The sequence below is a fragment of the Eriocheir sinensis genome, chromosome 23, assembly GCF_024679095.1.
Source record: "Eriocheir sinensis breed Jianghai 21 chromosome 23, ASM2467909v1, whole genome shotgun sequence".
Classification (NCBI taxonomy): domain Eukaryota; kingdom Metazoa; phylum Arthropoda; class Malacostraca; order Decapoda; family Varunidae; genus Eriocheir; species Eriocheir sinensis.
The window spans coordinates 12,140,124-12,166,614 of NC_066531.1; the positions used below are offsets into that span (position 1 = coordinate 12,140,124).

Consider the following 26,491-nt stretch of genomic DNA (forward strand, 5'->3'; position numbering starts at 1 on the left):
CTCCATTAACTTACAAACAATAGATGTCAGGCTAATTGGTCGATAGTTTCCTGGATGAGACTTGTCCCTCTTTTTGAAAATTGGTGTGACATTTGCAAGTTTCCAATCCGACGGAACTTTTCCAACTGTTAAAGATTTATTGAATATGATGGAGAGCGGTTTACAAATTTGATGTTTGATTTCTTTTAAGACCCTAGGGGTAATTTTGTCTGGACCAGGAGCTTTGCTTACTCTAATATTTTCAATTGTGCGCAAAATGTCACTTTCTACGATGAGCACGCCACTTAACATCTTTTCGGCCCTTCTAACCTCCGGCGGTTGAGGTGATAAACAATCTTCGTCGGTAAATACGGATGCGAAAAAGTTATTTAGGATTGTAGCCATTTCATTTTCATCGTTCGTGTGGTTACCATTTTCATTAGCAAGCGGTCCGATATCACAAGTGAGTGACTTTTTATTATTTACATAGCTAAAAAATTCTTTAGGATTATATTTACTTGTTTCCGCTTATATTTACTTGTTTCCGCTATATATTCTTCAAGATTTTTCTTGCTTCGTTTTATTAATTTCTTGGTTTCGCGGCGAATTCTGTCCAACTCTAGTTTGTCAGCCTCACTCTGAGTTGATATGTATCTACTGTATACGCATTTTTTAAGAGATAGGCTATTTTGAATTTCGTTATTCCACCATTTGGGTTTCTTCTTAGAAGCTGAACGTCTGTTACGATAGGGTACGCATATGCTTATGGCATTGTTCAATATTGTGGTGAAGGCCCCCCAAGATTTATCAATATCTGTTTCCGCCGTGATTTCAGTCCAGTCAGAATTATTTAGAATTGATCGGAGTCTTACGAAATTCGCTCTCTGATAATCAGGCACCTTTTCTTTACTAGGAGTTACTTTACTTTCTTTCATATTGATGCTGAATGTGATTGTTCGGTGATCGCTAGAACTAAAAAATGGACCAACATTTACTTCGTTAACTAGATCAGCTGTCATTGAAAAGATAAGGTCAAGTATATTATTTTCCCGAGTCGGTTCTTGAACGTGCTGATGTAAATCACTTTTTAGTAAATTTGTGTACAGTTCAACGGTTCACCCCATCTTTTCACTGGCAAGTTAAAGTCCCCAACAATTACTGCCTCGCAACTGCTACTTGTTTCTAATAATAATTCACTTAATGCGTTGTCGATATCAAGAGTCTGCCTTGGCGGTCTGTAGATAAGTCCAATTACTATTTTACGAGATTTATTTTTAATTTCAATGAAGACCGTGTCTACATTGGTTATACTATCTGTTTTCACGGATACTGGATGGAGAGAGTTGTGGATATAAAAGATAACGCCTCCACCCTGCCTGTTCTCTCTTGCATGACTAAAAATGGTATAACCCGGTAATCTATATTCCGCAATGAAATCTCTATTTGAAGTGTCTATCCAAGATTCTGTGACTCCGATGATGTGATAATGATTTGTAGCTGCGAGGACTTCTAAGTCTTCAAATTTGTTACGTAGGCTACGAGCGTTTACATAGCAATCTTTAATGTGATTCGAGTCGGGAGTTTTGCGGGTTGAGGGCACCCTCACGGTGGAGCTGCTGGTGTTCTCGCCTCCGCGTTTTTTGGCTTTTGAAGAGCCACTTGGTCACAGAGCAGCCTCCCGAAACGGGCTGCTCCAACAGGGTTTAAGTGAATGCCATCAGGAAGGAACAAGTCTGAATCGTAGTAAAAATTGTTCCACAAGTTAGCGAACTGGACGTTTTCTTGTGAGCAAAGGGACTGAAGTCTGTTGTTTGTGCTGAAGGCCTTATTGTAAAAGCTAGATTCGGCACCGACCCTCGGGAGGATTCCTGAGATTATGATGTTACTGGCATCCGTTTTACGTTTATACTGCTTGATCATGCGGCGGTATTTCTCAAGCAGTTCCTCAGAAAGGGTTGTCTTTACGTCATTTGTCCCCGCGTGAATGACAAAGAGGGTGTTTCGGTCGGCATTTCTCGTGACATCATCGCACGCTGCAGTGATGTCGTCCAGTCTGGCACCTGGATAGCAGTAACGTTTTCTGCGGCCGTTTGATGAACGACCACAGAACTCAACCAGCTGGCCACGCACCATGGAGTCCCCAACTAGGCGAGTCTCGAACTCATCCTCCATGGTGTCTGCCAGCACCTGGAACCTATTGAAGGTAGTGGGGGTCAGTAAATCCTTGGTTGCCTGCTTCGGTTTGGCACCATTCCATACAGGTTGGAACCCGACATCCTGTGAAGCAGGAAGAGAAGCGTTAAGTGGGGCAGGCTGGAAGTTGTCCTGTGAGGCAGGCTGGGAGTTAGCCTGTGAAGCAGGCTGGGGGTTAGCCTGTGAGGCAGGCTGGGGGTCAGCCTATGAGGCAGGCTGGCGGTTGTTCTGTGAGGCAGGCCGGGGATTAGCCTGTGAGGCAGGCTGGGGGTTAGCCTGTGAGGTAGGCTGGGGGTTAGCCTGTGAGGCAGGCTGGGGGTTATCCTGTGAGGCAGGCTGTGAGTCAACCTGTGAGGCAGGTAACACGTCCTCCCGTGAAGCAGGAGGGTCGTCTGGAGAGGGCACAGTCTCGGTGGAGGGCCTCTCCACCATCGATGGTGGAGTCATTGCCACATTAGTTAAAACAAATTCCTGAAGGGCTACAAATTTATTTTCAAGTTCATTGTGCTTGACTTTCCATTCAGTCACAGCCTTCTGAAGATGTAATCTTTGAACGCAGAGGCGGCAAGTTTTACTCAGCTGGAAGAACTGAGCTGCAAAACGTCCGGGACAGACGTCACACTTAAGGTTCGAAGGCATTGTTAGAAATTTAAGCGAGTTAACAGTTTGGGCAAATATTAAAAGCGCTTTCGAAATAACTTAAATTGTGACCATAAATTGAATTGTATAAAAATTATATAAAAATTGTGCATGGAAATTAGATACTGCTGTGTTAGATGCCTCCAACACTGGGAGTTCGCTCCCACAGGGTCTTGAAAACGCCTCAAAGACCAATCGCTTGTCCTGAGCCTCGGTCACGAGAGAGACTTTCACAACCCGGCGCTTTTCAGCTATTGTCCTCGAAGTTTTGTCCCATAGAACGGGGCCGGCGTAGTCACACAGAGCAGAGCTGGCAAGGGAGGAGAGGAACCAGCAATTCGTTCCCACTTTCCGAAACGTCTAACCCAACTCTGCGACCCTTTCGAGGCCTGGCCAGTGGCACCTGTCACCAGGTGTTCTCCACCAACTCTAGAGAGTATCAGACGCCCTTCCTGAGAGACCAAAAAGCTGAAATATTCCTTGAGTATAAGAAAAACCCTCAGAAACTCCACCTAGAAGCCGGGAGGTACAACCTCAAATGGCCCACGGAAGACATCTCTTTCAGGAGAAAACAAGAACCAGCTGTTATGCAGAATAGGGATGGGAGTACCGTCGACAAAGGGGAGGAACAGGAGCTCACACCGACAACTGGTTCCCAGGGAGGCTTTTTTTAGTGTAGAAGTCGCCACACTCCTCTACACCGCAGGCCTAAATAATTAGGCACGGTCCAGCTGACTAGGACCCTGGAACTCCAGCCATTGTCTATTAGGGTAGGCGGTGGCCGAAGTGGTAGCGTACTGGGCCCACATTCACCGCGTGATGGACGACGCGGGTTCGAATCCCCACGCTACCACTCGGATTTTTCGGTCACCGCCGAGTGGCTTAAAACTACCCACATGCTGTCCTGAAGACCACCCATCAACCCGGACTCTAGAGGAAGCCGTCCAAGCGAATCAAGAACGAGTTCCGGGGGGCAGCATGAGCCAATGCAAGATGGCGCCACTATAAACACTCGCCTGCGCCAGAACGGGCTGGGCCGACCATCAGGCCCCACCTGGAAGAAGCCTTGGGCCGACCATCAGGCCCCACCGGGAAGATGCCTACCGGCGCAATAGGCAACAGCGTAAAAAAAAAAAAAAAAAAAAATTAAGAGATCCTCTGCCTGCAGTCCAATCCACCACTGCTGCTGCCCAGAGGCTTCACCGTGACCCTGGCACGGGAGACAGATCAGGTATTACACCTTGTCCAAGGGTGACCTGAGACTATGCAGGGCAGGGACGTATAGTTCCCTGAGGTGAAAACAATTCGCCCGCATACCGGGGTGAAAATTCTGTATCCTACATATCATAAAGATATGAAATATAAGTACTTAGCTACAAAATAACATATACAAGAGATCGTTGTGGTCAATGCTGTCCATATGTCGTATGGAGTATGCATCTCATGTGTGGGGGGGCTCCACTCACACAGCTCTTCTGGACAGAGTGGAGGCTAAGGCTCTTCGTCTCATCAGCTCTCCTCCTCATACTGATAGTCTTCTACCTCTTAAATTCCGCCGCAATGTTGCCTCTCTTTCTATCTTCTATCGATATTTCCACGCTGACTGCTCTTCTGAACTTGCTAACTGCATGCCTCCCCCCCTCCCGCGGCCCCGCTGCACTCGACTTTCTACTCATGCTCATCCCTATACTGTCCAAACCCCTTATGCAAGAGTTAACCAGCATCTTCACTCTGTTATCCCTCACGCTGGTAAACTCTGGAACAATCTTCCTTCATCTGTATTTCCTCCTGCCTACGACTTGAACGCTTTCAAGAGGAGGGTATCAGGACACCTCTCCTCCCGTATTCGATCTTGCTTTCGGCCACCTCTTTTGTTTCTTTTTTAGGAGCAGCGAGTAGCGGGCTTTTTATTATTATTGTTTTATTTTTCTGTGTGCCCTTGAGCTGCCTCCTTTGTTGTAAAAAAAAAAAAAAAATGTTTGTCAACAAATGATAAGCGATGGACTGACGGAGTGGATCATCCGTGCCGAGCGGCCGCTATTTCGCTGACGTCATTTTGAAGTCATTATTAACGTCGACTGATCCGTCAAAACGGAATAGTGGGAACCTCGCCTTACTCATTTCCCTCACCTCCTTCCTTTTCCTCCATCCCCTCCTTTCCTCCCTTATTTTTTCTCTCCCTCACCTTCCTTTACTTACAGCCCTCTCTCCCTCTTATCACCTCCCTTACTCCTAACCTCCCTCCATCCCTTCCTCTCCTCCCTTATTCTCTCTCTCCTCCCTTTCACTCCATCCCCTCCTTTCCCTCCCTCTCCCCTCCCTTCTCTTCCATCTTCTCTCCTCCCTTACTCTTTCTCTCCCTCTCCTTCCTTTTCCTCCTCTCCTTCCTTACTCTTTCTCAGTCACGTTGTTTTGTTTTGAGGTGAGCCGAGTACCGCACCCCCCCCCCCCCCCGTTCCCCCTTGAACCGTTCTATTGTTATATATTTCCATTATTTCTATTTCCCTTCATTCTGTTTCCTCCATTCCTTCTTTCCTCTACTTTATTCATCTGAAATTATCTTCTTTCTCCTTTTTCTTTTCTCTTCTTCCTCTCTTCTCCTTTATCACACTTCTTATATTAGTTATTATTATTATTATTAATATTATTATTATTATTATTATTATTAGTATTAGTAGTAGTAGTAGTAGTAGTAGTAGTATCATCATTATTATCCCTCTTATATAGAAGAAGAAAAATAAAACTATTAAAACAAGAACAAGAAAAAAATGACCTCTAGCTGTGGAAAATGATTATAATTAGTTTCATGCATTTAATTAATATTCCTTCCTTTACTGTTTTCTGTTATCATATTACGAGTCTTATCATTTCCTCCACTGCATGAATATTGCACACATGTTTATTCTATTAACTGAAAATCACACATTATGCGCTAACCACTCTTGCAGGAAGGCTGTTACAGTGGCGGACGACTCAATTCGAGGAAGTAAGGAAGGAGGGAGGGAGGGAGGGGGCGGGAGAGCAATTTATTCTCTTCTTTATTCTTTGTTCCAAATCTTATAATAGAAGGGTGTCGATCCAGTGCAGATGTAGCTAACAGATGTGGCGTAGAGGACCTGGATGGAAACAGTGCTCAGAAGGGAAAGACTCCGATGGTTTGGACATGTAAAGAGAGCAGGGGAGGACACAGTGCTGGGAGTTGTGGAGAGAAGGGTAAGATAGGGTGTCCGGTGCAGATGTAGCTTACAGATGTGGAGTAGAGGACCTGGAAACATTTTCTTTTTTCCTTTTTTACATGTGACCTAAAGCGCCGGTAGGCTTTTTTTTATTAGGGGCCTGATGGTGGGCCCGAGCCCGTTATGGCGCAGACAATTGTTTATAGTGGCGCAATTATTATTGGCTCATGCTGCCCCCCGGAGATCATTCTTGATTTCACTTGCATAGCATCTTCTTGAGTCCGGGTTGGTGGATAGTCTTCAGGACAGCATGTGGGTAGTCTTAGGCCCCTCGGCGGTGACTGAAGAATCCCAGGTGGTTAGCGGCGGATTCGAACCCTCATCATCATCAACCCTGCGAATGCGGGGCCGGCACGCTAACCACTCCGCCACCACCTCAGAAACATGGAAACATGGAAATGCAGGCAACTTAAATCCTATTGGCTCTTTACGAGATTGCCCGCTTTGGTGATTTAATCTGCTCGACAGCCACTTGGGGCCTGGGGAGCAGATGAAAGCACCTCGACATTGACGAGCAGATGAAAGCACCTCGATATTGAGGAGCAGATGAAAGTACCTCAATATTCAGTTTACTCCCGACGCAGCGAAGTGAAGGTCGATTCTATATTTAAAGGAGTTGATAGTATTCGCATTTACCACTTCTGAAGGAAGATTGTTCCAGTGACGGATGACTCGGTTTGAAAAGAAACTCCTTCCGATGGGAAAGACTCCGATGGTTTGGACATGTGAAAAGCGCAGGGGAGGATACAGTGCTGGGAGGTTTGGAGAGATTGGCAAGACAGGGTGCCCAGTGCAGATGTAACTAACAGATGTGGAGTAGAGGACCTGGAAACAGTGCTCAGAAGGGAAATACTCCGATGGTTTGGACATGTGAAGGGAGCAGGGGATGATACAGTGCTGGGAGTTGTGGAGAGATTAGCAAGACAGGGTATCTAGCGCAGCTAGATGTGGCTAACATATGTGGAGTAGAGAACCTGGAAACAGTGCTCAGAAGGGAGACTCCTATAGTTCGGACATGTGAAAAGCAGGGGAGGATACAGTGCTGGGAGTTTTGGAGAGATTGAAAGTAAAAGGAAGGAGACCAGTTGGTAGACCTAGGAAAAGGTGGAGAAGGTGTATACAGGAAGACTTGGCAGTGATGGGATTGGATGAGCATCAGGCAGAAGACAGAGCAGAATAGAGGAGACCCATAAAGCGTCCAACCGCTCAGGAAGAGTGAAAACGGACGTTAAACGAAATTATGCTGATGATGATGATATCTAATCATAGAAGAAGAAAAGAACAGAACTAAGAACATTAAGTGACCTTGGATACGTTCAGTTCACTCCCGACGCAGTAAAGTTACTGTCAGTGGAAATGGAGTTGATCGTTTCCGCACTGACTACTTCTGCGGGGAGGCTGTTCCAGTGGCGGACGACTGTTCGAGGAAGGAAGTATGGAGAAGGAAGGGATGGGAGCGATTTTTTTTTTATTATTTTCGTTAATCTTTGTTCTCTCGTTCCATCTCATCCTTCCACATGCTCACTGCCACATATACTTCACTACTGTTACTTAACTTAAATTGCTGATCATTTCACTTGAATTTCAGATTAAATAAGTTAACTTCCTCTGCATTGCGCCACGTAGGGCTACAGCAGACGCTTTTAAAATTAGGAACAGCAGACGCTTTTAAAATTAGGAACAGCAGACGCATTATAAATTAGGAACAGCAGACGCATTATACATTAGGAACAGTAGACGCATTTAAAATTAGGATGAGTAATCACTTAAATTAACTTGAGAAACAAACAAAGATTAAGATGATTCTGAGGGGAAGTAGGCACCCGTTTATTATATCTATACACATGTCTGTACATCATCAAGACCCCAAGACCCAGACCAAGCATTCCTAAACGTATACTATAGTCGCAGCACACGAGTCTGAGGTCTTCGTTATCGTGTTCTGGCAACTTGCCATTACACATGCACACACACATACAGCTACATAATCAGCGACCTTATTTTTTTTTTTACAACAGAGGAGTGGCCGAAAGATAGAGAAGAGCTGTGTGGGTGGAGCCCCCCACACGTGCGATGCATACTCCATACGAGGGCGGACAAGGCCCTTGTATATGGATAGCAGCGGTGCGGGGCAGAAGAACTGGAGGAGACGATACAGAACGCCCAGCCTCGAGGAAGCTGATTTAGTGAGAGAAGAGATGAGAAGTTTCCAGTTAAGATTTTGAGTTAAGGACAGACTGAGGATATTTATTTCTGGAGAATTATAAGGTGACAGCTGAGTGTAGTTGAAGAATAGGGGATAGGTGTTTGGAAGATTGTGTCGAGTTGAAAGGTGGATAAATTGGGTTTTTGAGGCATTGAAGGACACAAAAACCCAAAGGTTCCTTTTATCCCAATCGGAGATGATAGCAAGGTCTGAGGTTAAGGATTCTGCAGCCTCAGTCTTAACTAAAACACATTTTTACGACAATTTCAATAATATGATTAATACTGACAAATGTGCCCTATGCGTAGACTATCATATAACATCGTAGACGCCATGACGCCAGGTTGCCAGAGCACGATAATTCACACCTCAGTCTCGGGTGCCGCGACGAAAGCCAAGGCTGTTACACAGAGACAGCCTTGGCACAGCACCACTATAACTCCTCCTCTTCATCTCTCTCCTTTCCCTTCCCTCCTCTTCCTCCTCACTCAGGCTTAGTGATGCGGAAGACGAAGACGAGACCCTCCTTGTCACAGAAATAGTTTGGGACGATGCGCCGCTCCACCTGAAGGAATTATGACCATCATTTCAAATACGTGACCTCCCCCTGGCCAGCTCCTGACCATCTCCTTATACCAGAATGTCGTGACAGGCGCCCATACAGTGAACAGCCCCGCCAGACAGAAACCTTGATTAAAGTAAATGTTTTCTTGTACCAACGTTGCCAGATAGTTGTACTCAGCCTCTTATATATTTACCAACTTCCGACTTCAAATATGTCTCCTGGGGCTCAATAACTAGATTCATTTATATCTATCGTTAAAATAGTTAATTCCTGATGTTTCTTGGCAATAGTTAGGTGTCAAAAAACGGTAAATACTATGCTCTGAGTACGATAATCTGGCAACGGTGCTCCCTACCTTCTTCCACTTCCCGTCCGCCTCCAGCTGGTCCATGTAAGGCTCCAGCTTGTCCTTGTAGGAAGGCACGGTCTGTAGGAACTCATGGCGCATCACGATGATCACGAAGCCTCCTGGAGTGCCGGAGAGGAGGAAATCAGTTAATCATTGGGGCATACGCTAGGGGGCGCGTCGTCTAGCCCACCCTAGGGAGACCGCCTCAAGGTTTACTCCAGGCAAATCTGAAGTCTCTATGTAGGCTCTTTCCCATCCTAAACGGCGCCTAAGTTCGCCCGTTTGAAAGGCCTCTCGTAAAAGTTGCTGGGATTACCATGAACTGTTTTGCGATCCTATAGTAGGAGTAGGTAGGAAGACACCTACCGAACGGGCGTGACCTACTCTCGGTGAGGATATATGGGAAGCGAGGAGGGTGCTGAAGCCCTCCAAAGACCATGTCCTCACTAACCGTTTCCCTTTTGTCTCATCAGCATCAGAGAGCAGTTCAGCATGCTCTCTAAAGACAGTTCCTCTCTCTTTCTACACCACACTACATTCACACAACACACACCTTTTCCCAAAATTCAAAATTCAAAATGGCGAAAAATAACAATGCCTCGGAGTCCCCGCCTGGGGGGGGGACCATAAATTCCCCTTCTGGCTGCCGACTTGAGAGGTGTCCTGATAACTCCTTGAACCTCCTCCTTATCAATTTCTGCAACATTCGTGGTCTTCGTTCTAATTTTCATACTGTGGAACACCATCTCTCCTCCTCTAAACCTTATTTTCTCTTCCTCACCGAAACACAGGTTACTGAGGCTGCTGACAGCAACTTCTACTCTGTTCCCTCCTACTATCTCTATCCTAAATTTTAATCCTAAGCTGGATGTTGCGCCTACGTGCGCAACGACATCACTTGCTCTCGTGCCCACGACCTTGACTCTTCTGAATTGTTCACCATCTGGCTAAGACTTTATTGTCATTCTATTACTAAATACATCTGTGCTGTTTATCTCTCACCTAACTCTAGTAACTATGTAAAATGCTTTGACTATTTGAATTCTAAAGTGGAGCACATTTTGACTCACTCTCCCTTCGCTGAAATCTCCATCATGGGTGATTTGAATGTTCACTACCAGCTTTGGCTCTCATCCTCTTTCACAGACCAGCCTGGTGAACAAGCCTACAACTTTGCTCTCCTCAACGACCTAGAGCAGTTGGTTCAGCACCCTACACGTATTCCCGATCGTTTTGGAGACAGGCCCAACATTCTAGACCTCTTCCTTACCTCTAATCCTTTTGCTTACTCTGTCAAACTGTTCTCTCCGTTGGGTTCCTCCGACCATAACCTTATTTCTGTTTCCTGTCCTATCGCTCCTGTACATCCTCTGGACCCACCGAAGAGGCGATGCTTCTGGCATTTTGCTTCAGCTCGGTGGTACGACCTTGTTATAGTAATTGTAGTATATCAATGGAAAAAAACACGACAGATAGATCACGCCACCTTGTAGGAATGTCAGCTGTCAGTGTTTACCATCTCAGTTTGTATACAAAGCATTTCATCAAGCTTAGAGGTCACCTTGACATACGTGACCAATTGTAACTTAATTATTTTCCACTCTGTAACTCGTCACTCCTTCGAGAGAGCTCGCACGACACACACCTAGCGTCTCGTCTCTCTCACCCACGCTACGCTGTATCTTAGGTTAAGAATATATTTCTTCTAAGACAGCAAGAGTTTCCCTTCACGCCCGCAAGTCCCCGCAACCAAGCGTTACACCGTTACAACCTGAGGATGTACTTTTCCGATTTCCCGTGGAATGATTACTGCCTCCAGGAGAGAGACCCCTCTGTGTGTGCCCAGCGCATCTCAAGAGGTGATTGTCTCTGGAATGGAGGCATACATTCCACGTTCTTTTTTTACTCCTCATACTAAAAATCCTTGGTTTAATCGTGCTTGTTCTTGTGTTATTAAAGATAGAGAGGCAGCTCACAAAAAGTTCCAGAGCCTTCGAACTCCCGCTAACTATGGCTTTTAAATTTCAGCCAGGAATCTGGCCAAATATATTCTCTGACTTACCAAAACTGCTTTAATCAATAGAAAATGTCAACACCTTGCTTCTTCTAATTCTTCTCGTGACTTCTGGCATCTAGCCAAAAATGTTTCCTCCAATTTCACTTCTTACTCTTTCCCTCTTTTCCTTAACCCTGACGGCAGCACTGCCGTCTCATCTGTCTCTAAGGCTCAGACTTTCTGTAAGAACTCCACCCTGGACGATTCTGGGCAAATTCCTCCTACTCACCCTCCCTCTGACTCCTTTATGCCCGTTATTAAGATTCTTCCAAATGATGTTTTCTATGCCCTCTCTGGCCTCAACTCTCAGAAGGCTTATGGACCTGATGGAGTCTCTTATTGTCCTTAAAAACTATGCTTCCGTGCTGACACCCTGCCTGGTCAAACTCTTTCGTCTCTGCCTATCAATATCTACCTATCCTTCCTGTTGGAAGTATGCCTTTGTACAGCCTGTGCCTAAGAAGGGTGACTGTTCCAATCCCTCAAACGACCGCCCTATAGCTTTCTTTCATGTATATCTAAAGGTTTTGAATCAATCCTTAACCAGAAGATTCAAAAGCACCTTTCCACTTCCAACCTTCTATCTGATAGCCAGTATGGGTTCCGCAATGGGCGTTCTACTGGCGATCTTCTTGCTCTCTTAACTGACTCTTGGTCATCCTCTTTTAGCCATTTCGGTGAAACTTTCTCAGTTGCGCTAGACATATCGAAAGCCTTCGATGGAGTCTGGCACAAGTCTTTGCTTTCTAAACTGCCCTCTTTCAGATTATATCCCTCTCTCTGTTCCTTTATCTCCAGTTTCCTTTCCGGCCGTTGTATCTCTGCGGTGGCAGACGGTCACTGTTCTTCCCCTAAACCTATCAACAGTTGTGTTCCACAGCGCTCTGTCCTATCAGCCACTCTCTTCTTGTTATTCATCAATGATCTTCTTTCAATAACAAACTGTCCTGTCCACTCATACGCCGACGACTCCACTCTGCATTATTCAACTTCTTTCAATAGAAGCCCATCCCAACAGGAAGTACACGACTCCAGACTGGAGGCTGCAGAACGCTTAACCTCACACCTTGCAATCATTTCCGATTGGGGTAGAAGAAACCTTGTGTCCTTCAATGCCTCAAAAACTCAATTTCTCCACCTATCAACTCGACACAATCTTCCAAACACCTATCCGCTATTTTTCAACAACACTCAGCTGTCACCTTCTTCAACACTAAATATCCTCGGTCTATTCTTAACTCAAAATCTCAACTGGAAGCTTCATATTTCCACTCTCGCTAAATCAGCTTCCTCGAGGTTGGGCGTTCTGTATCGTCTCATCCAGTTCTTCTCCCCCGCACAGTTGCTGTCCATATACAGGGGTCTTGTCCGCCCTCGTATGGAGTATGCATCTCACGTGTGGGGGGGAGGGTGCTCCACTCACACAGCTTTTCTGGACAGCGTGAAGTCTAAGGCTCTTCGTCTCATCAGCTCTACTCTTCCAACTGATAGTTTTCTACCTCTTAAATTCCGTCGCGATGTTGCCTCTCTTTTTATCTTCTATCGCTATTTTCACGCTGACTGCTCTTCTGAACTTGCTAACTGAATGCCTCCTTCCCTCCCGCGGCCCTGCTGCACACGACTTTCTACTCATGTTCATCCCTATACTGTCCAAACCCCTTGTGCAAGACTTAACCAGCATCTTCACTCTTTCATCCCTCACGCTGGTAAACTCTGGAACAATCTTCCTTCATCTGTATTTCCTCCTACTTACGACTTGAACTCTTTCAAGAGGAGGGTATCAGGACACATCTCCTCCCGAAATTGACCTCTCTTTCGGCCACCTCTTTTGATTTTCTTTTTCTCAGGAGCAGCGAGTAGCGGGCTTTTTTTTTTATTTTTTTTTTTGTGCCATTGAGCTGTCTCCTTTTTTGTAAAAACACTTTCACACTCACACTCACTCACGCACGCACGCACGCAGGCACGCAGGCTCACTTACTCACTCACCGTTCTTTGCGACGCGCACAACGTCGTCGAGGCCACTGTGTGAGATGTGACCTTCGCCCATACCGCCCGAGGTGACCACCAGGTCGTATGTGTCTGAGAGAGAGAGAGAGAGAGAGAGAGAGAGAGAGAGAGAGAGAGAGAGAGAGAGAGAGAGAGATGTAAAAGAAAAATACGTATATTAATCTTTACATATGAAACAACAACAATAACAATAATTCCACTCACACAACTCTCCTGGACAGAGTGGAGTCTAAGGCTCTTCGTCTCATCAGTTATCCTCCTCTTACTGACAACCTTCTACCTCTTAATTAAATTCCGCCGCTATGTTGCCTCTTTTTCTATCTTTTATCGATATCTTCATGATGACTGCTCTTCTGAACTTGCTAACTGCATGCCTCCCTCCCTCCCGCGGCCCCGCTGCACACGACTTTCTACTCATGCTCATCCCTATACTATCCAAAACCCTTATGCAAGAGGTAAACTCTGGAACAACCTTCCTTCGTCTGTATTTCCCCCTGTCTATGACTTGACATATTTCAAGAAGAGTGTATCAAGACACCTCTCCTCTCGAAATTGACCTCTATTTTGGCTACTCTTTACTTTTATATTTTATGGGAGCGGCGAGTAGCAGCCTTTTTTTTGTACTCTTCTTGTTGCCCTTGAACCGTGTCCTTTGATGTAAAAAAAAAAACTACTAATACCTTTGGGCACGGTGGAGTGTCCGCTGCCGATAAACTCCAGGAAGTCGTTGGTATAGATGCCAGTCTCCCGCTGCTTCATCATGCCCTCCGACGGGTCCACAGCGTCTATGTGCCTGTGGGAGCGGCTGTAGTAGTTGTAGTAGTAGTAGTAGTAGAAGTTATAGCAGTAGTAGTAGTTGTTGGGAATCAGTAAATTTACCCTACCCAACAGTTAGGTCACTCGCAAAGTGAATAACACACCCGTCAGACAATCCCAAACAAACAAGTGCTTACCAGCATTTAGGTGGTGAAGGTATCCAACAAGCAACTCCAGACAGCCGAACAAATAATAATCCTACCGGATCCGTGTAGTAAAATCTATCTGTCTCAAATAACTGCTGGGGGCACTTAGCTGAGAAGCGGGTTTCAAAAGATATTGTTGTCTCTGAAGTCTCGTTGCCGGGTGTAGTATCCCTCAGTCAGTTAATAGAAGGTACACTGCGTCCGAGTTAATGGGTGGGCTGCAGTGCCTTGGACTTTACTTTGTTAAGGCCGGTGGTGGAGTGAGAGAAAACCAACCACGTGGGTCTGAAGCGATACTTTGTATTTCTCTCGCCAGGTGGCGTGGCTTTCCTCTCTGTTTCCATAGGTTAAATTATCCTTGCTCTTTAATTTTAATTCAGCAAGAACAATTAGTTATTATTTCATGAAAGGAAACACTTCACTATTGTTATTCCTTTCATGGTAAATGTGGTTAGTCTTCAGGCAGTGAATAAGTTGATTCTGTCTCGGTTTGGGAGCCGATGACCGAAGTATTCAAGTACCATCGAAGGCTTATTTGAGCTCAGACGATACTCATAGTTGGCTTGAACTCTCGGCCCAAGACTAGTTCCATAAGGGAAATAGTTAATTTGTCTAGTCCCCCGGTTAACTGGCCTAATTCCTAACATAGTATAGTCTATCGATTTTAACTTGAGCCCTTGGGCGCGACACAAGGATTCCCCACGAGACCGCGCTGGTGCCACATCACTCCATTACTCTCCTCAGAGAGGGTGGCTATCTCTCTCTCTCTCTCTCTCTCTCTCTCTCTCTCTCTCTCTCTCTCTCTCTCTCTCTCTGCATGGCTGCGCAGGGCGCAAGAGTGAGATCTACTTCATTTGTCCATTGTGGCGTAACGTTGAATGGTGCGGCCTGGCGCCTGTTGCCAAGGTCCGTCAGGCGGCAAAGTTGCATGAGCCACGTTGCCAAGTGATATGGAAGGTTTACTGAGTCGTTGTCTTTCCCTCTAATCCCAGGTCGAGTGCCCCAGTCTGCGGGATCTGCGAGAGCAGTACCTCTCCCGGTGTCGTGATGTACATGGGAATTTTTCCCTTTCCCTAGTGCTGGGTGAAAAGGCGTTCACCCCTGGACATGACGTCATGGGGTATCTGCAGGAGATGGGCATCCTCCATCTCTTGTAGGGTCTCTTTATAGAAAGTTCTTTGTATTTCACTAATGCATTTTTAATAAACATTTTATTATATTTTAAACTAGTGCTATATCTGAATGGACCATTTCAAAACTATCTTCCTAATAACTTTTATCACCCTTAGATTATTTTAATTATTTGCCTTCCATTTTATTACTCCGGTGCCATATGACCAAGATGTTGCGGCGCCATGAAAGAAACTCTATATCAATCAATCAATCAATCCCTCTAATCCCAAGCCATTCATAACACCACGCAGTCGTATTATGAATGTATGTAAATTCCATAAATAGATAACGTATAGACTAACAGTGAGACAAAACGTCATGCGCAGGTCATCGCTAGATCTGTAAACAATGGGGGTTTCCCCGGGCCAAGTCACAGGGCTCAATTTTAAGTTAGAGTTGATGGACTATAGTAATGCCGCTCCTGCCCGCTCCCAGTTCCCACCCAGCGGCCCTGCCTCTACACAAGCAGCTATAATTTCCAACACATCATCTTCATCTCTTGGCGTTAGACTCGTGTTGAGGCTGAGGCACTGGCAGGTAGGAGGGAGTGGACTGGAGGATATTTAAGTATGGTGACCGGACATCCCCCTGTCTGCGGCCCTGCGGCACCCACCTGAAGCCTTCCCGGTGGAGTTCGCGGCCCACGCAGCCCGTCCCAGCGGCCACGTCCAGCACCCTGGCCTTAGCTCGCCGCTCCGGGGGTACCCAACGCAGCGCCTCCTCCAGCGTGATGGCGGGGCCACGGTACCCGCCTTTCCAGATCATCTAAGGGGACAGGGAAGCGGGTTATTACAGGTGGGTACCCCAGGGGCCGCATCACTTCACTCCCGGACCTCAAGGAGTAGTCGCCGGTTTAACGCAAAATCATTCCAGCGATACCCCATGATTCTGCGTAGGCACTTGGTACCGAAGGCATCTCTCTCTCTCTCTCTCTCTCTCTCTCTCTCTCTCTCTCTCTCTCTCTCTCTCTCTCTCTCTCTCTCTCACCATCTCCTCGTAGTTCTCGGACCAATCGTTGTAGCCGACCACCATCTCCTCCGGCGTGACCCCCGGCCTGTGGACTTTCGCGATCACGCTCATTGCCACGTCGCCCCGACTGCCGCCCTCAGACATTATCCTGCAGCAGGGAAGAGACAGAAGAATCACAGGGCATGACTACAGTACAGTACAATTCCTTTATACATCCTTTATATATTTACGAAGGTAGGTACAGTTTTCTAGCCCCGCGCCGCACTCCTCGCTGATTTGCCGGCTGGCTCTCAAGCTCCGCCCACCTCCATGGCAAGTGTGGCCCGCCTCTCTCTCTCTCTCTCTGGAATGGAATAGACTAAGCAATCACATAGTTAGTGCAGCGACGGTAGCTTGGTTTGAGTAGACTGGATAGCTACATGGACGAGGATGACAGGTGACAGTGAGGTGTGGGTGCAGTAAGGCTCTCCGGCTTATTGCACGGCCAGCTGAAGTTGCTCACTCTCTCTCTCTCTCTCTCTCTCTCTCTCTCTCTCTCTCTCTCTCTCTCTCTGTGTGTGTGTGTGTGTGTGTGAGAGAGAGAGAGAGAGAGAGAGACTCGTGATCAGGGAGTTATGAATGAACTACACACACACACACACACACACACACACACACACACACACACACACACACACACACACTCCCAGGCTTCACGGTCTGACAGGGCGGCAGTTTGAGCCCGCTCAGGCCGGATTCTTTCCGTTGAATAGGAGTGGTTACTATCCCACCTTGAGCAAAGGGGATGGGGTGTGTGGTGTGTGAGGTCCTGGCAGTACCCATAGATCGACGATAAAGAGCACTTGCTCATGTCGGGAGGGTACCTGCTGCTGGCGATTACGAGTCCAACACGTGGTCAGGTCGTGGTGAATTACACACACACACACACACACACACACACACACACACACACACACACACACACACACTTTACACGTGGCAATTCCTGGCCGGCAATACACCCGCGACGATCTAGCGGCTAGACCGGCTGGGTGCTCTCGGGAGAAAGTACCTTCACACGTGGGAGGAGCCGCCGGGAGCATCAAGACGTAAACTGCTAGTAAATGCAAGTGCATGAATTCACCTCAGACACCCCAAAAGGCTACTACCATATTTTAAAACCACAATGAGTTTGGTCCATGAGCCTAATATTGTAGAAATACTTTTAAGTAAACGAGTTTTATCATAAGTAGTATTGATTGATTGATTGATTGTTTATTGTTGCATTTAACAACAAAGGAGAAGGGAGGAACATGCCATCCCAACCCCCAGGCATTACATAGTGTGATTATATAATACACGAAAATAACCGTTCCTTATACCTCCTTCGATATCTCGCAAAGAGATAAACATTTCCCGCAGTGTTGCTGCCACTCTCTCAAAAGTTGTTTTGCGCAGACTCTGCTTCTTGTAGAGCTTATCTTGTGGGTCCCACAAGTGTCGATGCTGTCTCACTTCCTCTAGCAATGCCACCTCGGCCTCCCGGCTCCAAATCTTGTTATCTGCATCTGTCATTTCTTGTTTTATTGGCGCCGACATGTTGTTTACCTGGCCGCCAGTCGGCAATATAAGACGGACACGCTAAGCTGCAGAGAACTTGCCGCGAGAAGAGCTCCCACACCCAGACCAAAAATGCTGCCGCGCCTGTATTGCCAGCCGCGAATTGCCAAGTGTAAAGCCGCTTTAGAGGTGAGGTTCGTGATTTAAATGAGAAGAGATCGCAAGAAGAGAAGAGGGAGTTTTTTTGGAGAGTAATGGATATGAAAGTGAGAAAATAGTTCATAGGGTCGAGAGGAAGAAGGGAATAAAACTAACAGAAAAGGAGAAAGGGTGGAAAGTGACATATACGAATATTAATTGAATAGTTTCATCGTAGATATAATTAACGACTATTTGAGAGACAAAGAACCTGATATTGTGGGGCTGACGGAAACTAAGTTGTGACTCAATTGAGGTGGTGGGGATTGGAGAAGGTGCAAACAACATATGGAGGAGAGACAGAAAGATAAAACAGGGAGGAGGTGTGATGTTAATGGTTAAAAAAGGCATTAGGGTGGAGGAGGTAATTGAGGGTGAAGGCTTGACAGAGGTGTTGAAAGTGAAAATTGTGGGTGCTGAAGGAAGAAGGAGGCATTATGTAGTAGGGTATGTGCCCCCATGAACAAGCGTATGGGGGTTGCGGGAATATAAACAAATGATACAAGAGACGGTGAGTTGCAAGGATGAAATGTTGAGGGCGTGTGAGAGAATACTTATAATGGGTGATTTCAACTGCATGGAGGTGGAATGGGAGGATTGGGAGACGCAGGGAGCAGACGAGTCGTGGGGAGGAAGACTCCTGCAACTGGCAGTGGAACATGTGCTGACTCAGTGGATCAAGGAACATGCCAGATTCGGGAAAGAAGGCGAGGCATCAAGACTAGGTATATATTTAGTAAGGCTCCGGAAATAATAGAAAATCTTAACGTAGATTGTCCAAAAGCGAAGAGTGACCATGAGGTTGTGGAATTTGAAGTATAAGAAAAGAAAACGATTGACCGAAAATAAAATCACAAAATTGGGAGAAGCAACTACTTTTTTGAAAATGCAAATTGGAGTGGGCTGTTCAAAGCCAAGAGAACACCGGATAAGTGGGAGGCGTTTTTAAAGCTATACAAGGAAACCGAAAATAGATATGTCCCCAAGGTAGCCAAAAAGGATGTTGGTAAAAAGGAGTGGTTTAACAAGAGATCCGAGATAGTTAGAAAGAGAAAAGAGGAAGCTTGGAAGAGATGGAGGAGACGAAGAAGAATTAACTCGTGGAACGATTTCAAACAAGCAAGGAATGAATATACAAAGATTAGAAGAGAAGAAAAAAGGAAATATGAAAAAGATATAATCGACAAGTGAAAAGACCTACCCAAACTATTTTATAGACGTGTGAACGGCAAATTAAAGAATAGAGAAAAAATCGATAAACTGAAAATGGATGAAACCACATATGAGGACCCAGCAAAGATGGCAGAGGTGATGAATAACAGCTTCCATAGAATGTTACAAAAGAAGAATTTGTACAACCCCCGGGCCAAGAAAAAGGAAGGGTTATGCAAGAGATTCAGTTAACGGTGCAGGAGGTCAAAGAAAGTTTGAACAAATTGGATGTAAGAAAGGCGACGGGGCCGGATGGAGTATCAGGGTGGATCTTGAAAGAATGTAGTGATCAACTTGCAGAGAAACTGCACTCCATAATAAGTGCTTCTCTGAGTGAAGAAAAGGTACCACAAGATTGGAAGAGAGCAAACATAGTACGGTAACGATTTTTAAGGGAGGCAAGAGAGCGGACCCATTAAATTACAGACCGGTATCACTCACTAGTGTGGTTGCGAAGGTATGTGAGAGACTGGTTAAAAACAGGTGGCCGGATTTCTTAGAAAGTGAGAAAATTATATCGGATTTCTAGTTTCGGTCTTCCTCTCCCTATGGTTTCCTCCACCATCAAGAGAGAGAGAGAGAGAGAGAGAGAGAGAGAGAGAGAGAGAGAGAGAGAGAGAGAGAGAGAGAGAGTGCACAGGTTCACACGTGAATGCTGAGGAAGGAGCGGAACATCAAAGTCTCGACTCTAGATAATACGCCTCGTCTTCTCTCTGGTGTTATTATTTTGTAGTGATATCTTGGTTTAACATGTGTTACATACACATGCTGCATTTATTTTCACCTCTTAATTATGGATAAAGCCTCCCTTACACTTCCTGAATAGCAGTGAACCTCTCCGCCAATCACACCCGAACACGACGAACATCGTTTATTCACAACAACACTTGAGTAGCACTACTGCGACGTTGCCGGTTGGAGGGAAGGCTTACCACAGTGGGTACAGGAACTCATTTCCGCAAATGTACCAGGAACATCAACAGCTCTCTCCTCCTGAATTTTGCAAAATCCAGAAAGTTGAGAATTGCGGGTTCCTGGTACCAGAGACCAGAGCTGCACCGCTGGACTTGATATAGCGATGCCGGAGGTGTAGCTAAGGAGATCGACCACATTCTCGTAAATACTCGTTGGAGGATCCTTCAGAACTGCAGGGTTTACCGGAGTGCTGCGTTCTTTGCAACTGACCATAGGCTTGTTGTTGCAACACTCAAGCTTCATGTTAGGTCAAAAAGAATCTCGAGATGCAACACTACTGTGTTCCATCTCGAGAGGCTGAAGGACCTGGCATGTGCTCAGGAGTATGCAGTGACGGTCTCAAATCGGTTCGATGTGCTCAGCACCCTGGAAGACCCTGTAGAACTGTGGAATACCTTCAAACGTAAGACTCTGCAAGATGCCGAGGAGTGCACTGGAGAGCGCCCGAGATCTAGGAGTGCCTTTGCCTCGGTGGAGACGTTGGATAATATTGAGGAGAGTCGCGCTGCCAGACTTGCTGGGAAGCGGGACCAATACAGGGCTCTGTCGCGTAGGACTAGAGCTCTCCTGAGGTGAGACAGGAAGAGGTATGTCAGGAGTCTCGCTGAGCAAGTCGAGGGCCATTTAAATGCGAATGACCCCCGACCTGCTTATCGAGCCGTGAAGATGCTCCGCTCCAAGTTTCCCTCTTATTAGGTGAGCACTATCCGAACAGCTAACGGCTGCCTCGTGTCTTACATGAATGGGCAGAGGGCACGTTGGGCTGAGAACTTTGAGCAGCTGTACATGGTGGATGTAATGTGTATATTATAATGTACATGTGTATGTATGACTGTACGAAGATGTAATGTGTATATTATAATGTACATGTGTATGTATGACTGTACGTGTGGCGACACCCGGTCTGTGTCGCACAACAGGATGTCTAACAACACGTCGTGCTTTTGGCCGTGGGAAGCTGTGATGAACTGACACTAGGATCAGCAAATGATGACTTTCATCAACAGTCATCAACCGGAACCCACACCCTTCCGGACGAACTACAAGCAAATAAAACAGGCGAACAACGCAGAGAAGAGGAGAGAAGACGGGTGACGGGCAGGCGAGCGGTGCTCTTCCGCCCCGCGCCCTGCAGCGGTGTGGCTGTCTCTGATTTCGTGCGTCTCGCTCACGTAAACTGTAAACCTTATGTAGTACAACTGTTAATATAGTTAAAATACATTTGGTATTTGTATCAACCTGAGAGAGAGAACTAAAGTGAACTAAAGTGAACTTATAACGGCTACCGCTCGGCCACACATCACTTAACTAAAAAGGCTATTGTGTTGTCTCACGACTTCTATCAACTGGAGAAAGCAGGCAACGGTATACCGGACCTCACGTGAGATAACAGTTCGCGCCTTAATCAAAAACACAAAAAAACAGCTAACAAAAAAGGTAACAAAAATGGTGAACAGCGGTTTACGGACCTCTCCGAAGTGTTCTATAGGTGTTATCTCTAATATAACATAACATAAAATGCATGGTGGCTGGTGGCCGCCTCGTTGTTAACCACGTAAAAAAAAAAGGTAACGCTCAAAAGTTATTATCATAAATGATGTGCAGCGTGGTTACGAACTACTCCGAATTGTTATATCTCTCTCTCAAACGTAGCTTCAGTGACAGTGTGTGGGGGCAGTGAACGGTATCGGACACAGCAAGCATACGCTGACATCAGCGCGCGGCTTTTCCTGCCCCAGTGAGTCGAGTCAGCACACAGCCGCACCCGAGAGCACACCCCGCCCCGCCCCGCACCTCCACACAGCCCGCGCGCCCCGCCTCGCACCTCCACACAACCAAGTTTCCTTGGAGGTGTCCAGGCATTTGTTTCTTCCTACGACACAACTCGTCGTAGGTGCGCACTTATCTTCGCCAGGCAACTCGGACCTTTGAGGTGACTGGTGGGCGTATATTGTCTGCCCGCCGCCTCTCCCACCACCGCTACCAGACGGGGGACGGCAGACCCTGCCACCCCTGCAGCCCTGCCCTTGCCACCGGCGAGGCGAAGGACGCGAGCGTGCTGAGTAGTGGGGCATCGAGTTGCTGTCTTCAAGGTTTTTAACACATTCTAGCTGACACTACATACGGTTTCAGTAATTACACCACTTGCAACATTATTTCAAGTGCATTACTATTATTATGTTCACGTGTTTAGGCGTGAGGGGCCGTATCTAATCTATTAGATTTTTCAGCTGTTGATTTTTCTGGCGTGTGGATGTTTAATATTTTTCTTGAGTAACATGGTTACGCATTTTATGTATAATCATTCATTTTCTTTTCTCCTTTCTTTTGTGTGTTTTATTGCACAGTGGAGAAGTTATGTCTTGCTAAGCCTCACTCATTATTCTTTTTCCTCTTTTATTATACATTTTAAAAGCATAGGGGAGGAGTGAGCATATACTTAGCGGTGAATGATTATTACTTTACTTATTTTTGCAGCAATATTTTTTTTTCTTTTACCATTTTACTCCTCATTTTACTAGTAACTCTTTTTAATGGCAGAGAAACCTGACCAGAGGACTATGAGGGGTGGGTAGATATAAAGAAGTGCCGTCAAGGATAACGGTAACTGTTCTCATGTAAGGAGTGTAGCAGTCTTCAAAGGGTGCTTGCTCCTCCTACGCTGTATGTGCAATCAAGAGGTATTTACTTACCTTACTAATCCCACAATGGCTTCTGCCTCTAATCACCCACTAACAGCAACAGCAGTTAAGCCTTTCGCAGGGTAGCAAGGGAGGCAGATTATTCGGCCAGGGACTTCTTGTTTCAAAGTGAGATTGTCAGGGACATTTCATTCGTGTCAAATCCGGGAGATTAAATATCTCTCAGCCGCTCGAAGGTCAATCCCGGGAACGGGCGCAGGGCCCTCATAAACAGGAGCGCGTTCACTGGACGGAAGGATTATGATGCGTTTCGGTCACTTTTTCTTGAAACATTTGGGGAAGATGGGCAACACAGCCTTGTAAAGGGTATAAATTTTGCTGTGGACACTGTGCAAACGAGTGGCCTTTTTAACAGGCCAGTGGACGCCTATAGGCTATCTACTGATTTGATCTCGTGTTTTAAACAAGGAAACTGGACAGATGGAGAAACCATCTCTGTAACTAATGATGGATTATTAATAGAGTTCCTTATGTACATGATTGTCCTTAAAGTTCCTCTTCGAAGGAGTGCAGTATCCCTTGACTACAGCCCCACTGGCAACCTACACGGTTTTATCAGCCAACTTTTATGGCATTTAAAGTAATTTTGGGTCCTTTTTGAAGCTTCGTTTGCCGTCGACACGTTCGTCGGGGAGGGGGCCTTCGCGACCCTCTGACCTAAACCTTTCTGGGTGTCACCATCGGTAATCAAAAATTCCTTGGTGTGTTCTTTTACCCGTGGTTTAGGCAGAAATAGTCAGATAAATAGGTGGTTGGAAATTTGAGCTTTATGATCTTTTTTTTTGCACAGAATGGTGCATAGTGATCGTCTCCGAAGACTAGCGCCGGCTTGAGGTTCAGCCTGACGCTGCTTTGTGTATCTTTCCACCACACGACTATAACCTGCATCCTCGCATCTACTAATTTATGTTTGGTTCCTAAGCTTTTGCCTGCATCTTTTTCACGCGAGAAGGGGAGTGTTTGAGTAATACTTTTCACTCTAACCCACTATTTTATTTTATTGCTGAGTTGATGCAAGGCAGTCAGTCTTCTTAATTTAATTGGAGCCGTAATAACCGAGGGTGTAGACTGTAGACTAACTTTGGGATAGGTACAATTTATCCTTGAACCTCATGTGCTTCTGCTTAAAACAGACTTTTTCTCTGCAATGACAGACTTAACTAAAGTTGAGCAGATGCTGTCCCTAACTTTTATTGTAACCAGCATGTGAATATCTGTAAGCTTTGGAAGTAAGCAGACAAGTCTTACTTACCCTTACTTGACATACCACTGTTACCCGTTACGGGAATTATTTTTGGCGTCAAAGATGTCAGTCATCCACGTTCGTTACGATCGATGGATAGGTGGAAATTACTCTTTTTCATTTGATGTTTGTTAATGCTGGAATTACTTTAATCAATTATGCTGGAATTATATATTTCAGTGAGATTTGTTACAACAGTGATTTCACAACTTGGTGACAGGATTTTCTTTTATAGTACTGTAGACCTGAAAAACGGAGTATTAGGAGTTAGTGGTGCTGACTGCCGATGGTTCTAAGGTTCTCCAGACTTGTCCTTGTTATCACAATGTAACTATTAGGGGACTCTACGGATAACATTACCTCTTTTCACACAACCTTTTCTATTGTTGTAAACCCCACCCGTCTCGAAGGCGTGCCGAGGGTAACGACACTGGCAATTAATTGTCACGCAACGGATGAGTGTTTCTCTGCGACAGTTTTGTGTCCAGGTGTGACTCGAAGGTTCAGTGTGTAGCAGATCTTCTTCAAGGATTGTTCCTTTTTCTTTTTACTATTCCAAATAGCTCCATTACCATGTATCCTAATGACAGTTTAGTCAATTTAATTTTTCTAGGATGTATCATGTAAATAATTTTTCGAGCTATTATTTTGTTTTCTCGGAATAGTACTGAGCTTCCATGTCCACGACTCTAGCCCTGTTTATCTCGCCCTATATGTACTTAGCCCATTTCTTGTTACTTCCATGATTATTTTTATTATTATTGGCATTTCCCGATGTTGTATCGTTAGGCGGGCTCTGACTTGTATATATATTTTTTTTAATGCAATAACAGGACCTCGTTTAACTAGTACACATTGTGCGACTGTAACATGGGTAGGTACACTGCTTTTAAAGGTCGGGTGAGTCGGGAGGTCGCGACTTTTAGAGAACCGAGCGATGTAATGTGTATATTATAATGTACATGTGTATGTATGACTGTACGTGTGGCGACACCCGGTCGGTGTCGCACAACAGGATGTCTAACAACACGTCGTGCTTTTGGCCGTGGGAAGCTGTGATGAACTGACACTAGGATCAGCAAATGATGACTTTCATCAACAGTCATCAACCGGAACCCACACCCTTCCGGACGAACTACAAGCAAATAAAACGGGCGAACAACGCGGAGAAGGGAGAGAAGACGGGTGACGGGCAGGCGAGCGGTGCTCCGCCGCTCCGCGCCCTGCAGCGGTGTAGCTGTCTCTGATTTCGTGCGTCTCGCTCACGTAAACTGTAAACCTTATGTAGTTAATATAGTTAAAATACATTTGGTATTTGTATCAACCTGAGAGAGAGAACTAAAGTGAACTACAGTGAACTTATAACGGCTACCGCTCGGCCACACATCACTTAACTAAAAAGGCTATTGTGTTATCTCACCTTACTACAATCAACTTGTGAAAGCAGGCAACGGTATACCGGACCTCACGTGAGATAACAGCTCGTGCCTTAATCAAAAACACAAAAAAAAACAGCTAACAAAAAGCCTAACATGGACTCTCCACGTCGGCAGCTTCCAGTTGCTGGGTTGCAAGTGGTGGATGCTGACCCACCCATTGACGAAAGCTCATCCTCTCTGGTTGAGGTCAAAGAGGCTGTGGCTAAGTTGAGGGGTGGGAAGGCACTTGGCATGCTGTCCGGATCTTCAATCAACCTTAACTTCAGCAACTTCGGTCAAGAGGAGCACCGGAAGGCAGCATGGGCCAAGCAAGTCATACATCACGCCAGCCACCATAAATAAAATTAGCTTGCGCTACTAACAGGCTGGGTCCGTCTATAACGCCCCTCAAAAAACCCTACCGGCGGTACAGACAGCACAAAAAAGTGTAGCAAATCTGAGGCATTCCAGTGGAAAACAAGTTCGCGGTCCTCGGCCTGTGTTTCTGGAGTGACGGGAGGAAATGTTGTGGGCAGCCCGGCGTGGCGATAAATCTCATCAATGTATTTTAGTCTATCCGATCCTGATCTGCGCATGCGCAGAACCCAATGTTTACTATCACAGAGTGTTGATATTAGTTTGTCCAGGCAAGATGGCGGCAATACAGCATGCTAGTTTTTATGAGAGAATGGCCAAATTACAGGATGACATTCAAGGGTTATCACATTTATCACATTTACCGACATACAAGGGGTATAGGTTATCACATTTATTACATTTACCGACATACAAGGGGTATAGGTTATCACATTTATCACATTTACCGACGTACAGGGGGTGCAGGTTATCTCACCAATCACATTTACCGAC

General features: G+C 45.8%; 1 protein-coding gene across 9 annotated transcripts in view; it reads right to left on the reverse strand.

Moving 5' to 3' along the window:
• Positions 1–7,862: 7,862 nt before the first annotated feature.
• Positions 7,863–26,491, reverse strand: part of LOC127002481 (demethylmenaquinone methyltransferase-like) — a 92,038-nt gene continuing 73,409 nt past the window's right edge. For 2 of the 9 annotated variants that reach the window (XM_050868485.1, XM_050868482.1), the window contains one exon: positions 7,863–8,818. In XM_050868485.1, coding sequence (XP_050724442.1) covers positions 8,738–8,818 — 81 coding nt within the window. In that variant the 3' untranslated portion in view covers positions 7,863–8,737. Of the gene's footprint in view, positions 8,819–9,173; positions 9,287–13,209; positions 13,303–13,910; positions 14,036–15,978; positions 16,131–16,352; positions 16,483–26,491 lie in introns of all 9 variants that reach the window. The other 7 variants (XM_050868478.1, XM_050868476.1, XM_050868484.1 and 4 more) reach the window with 7 other exon arrangements.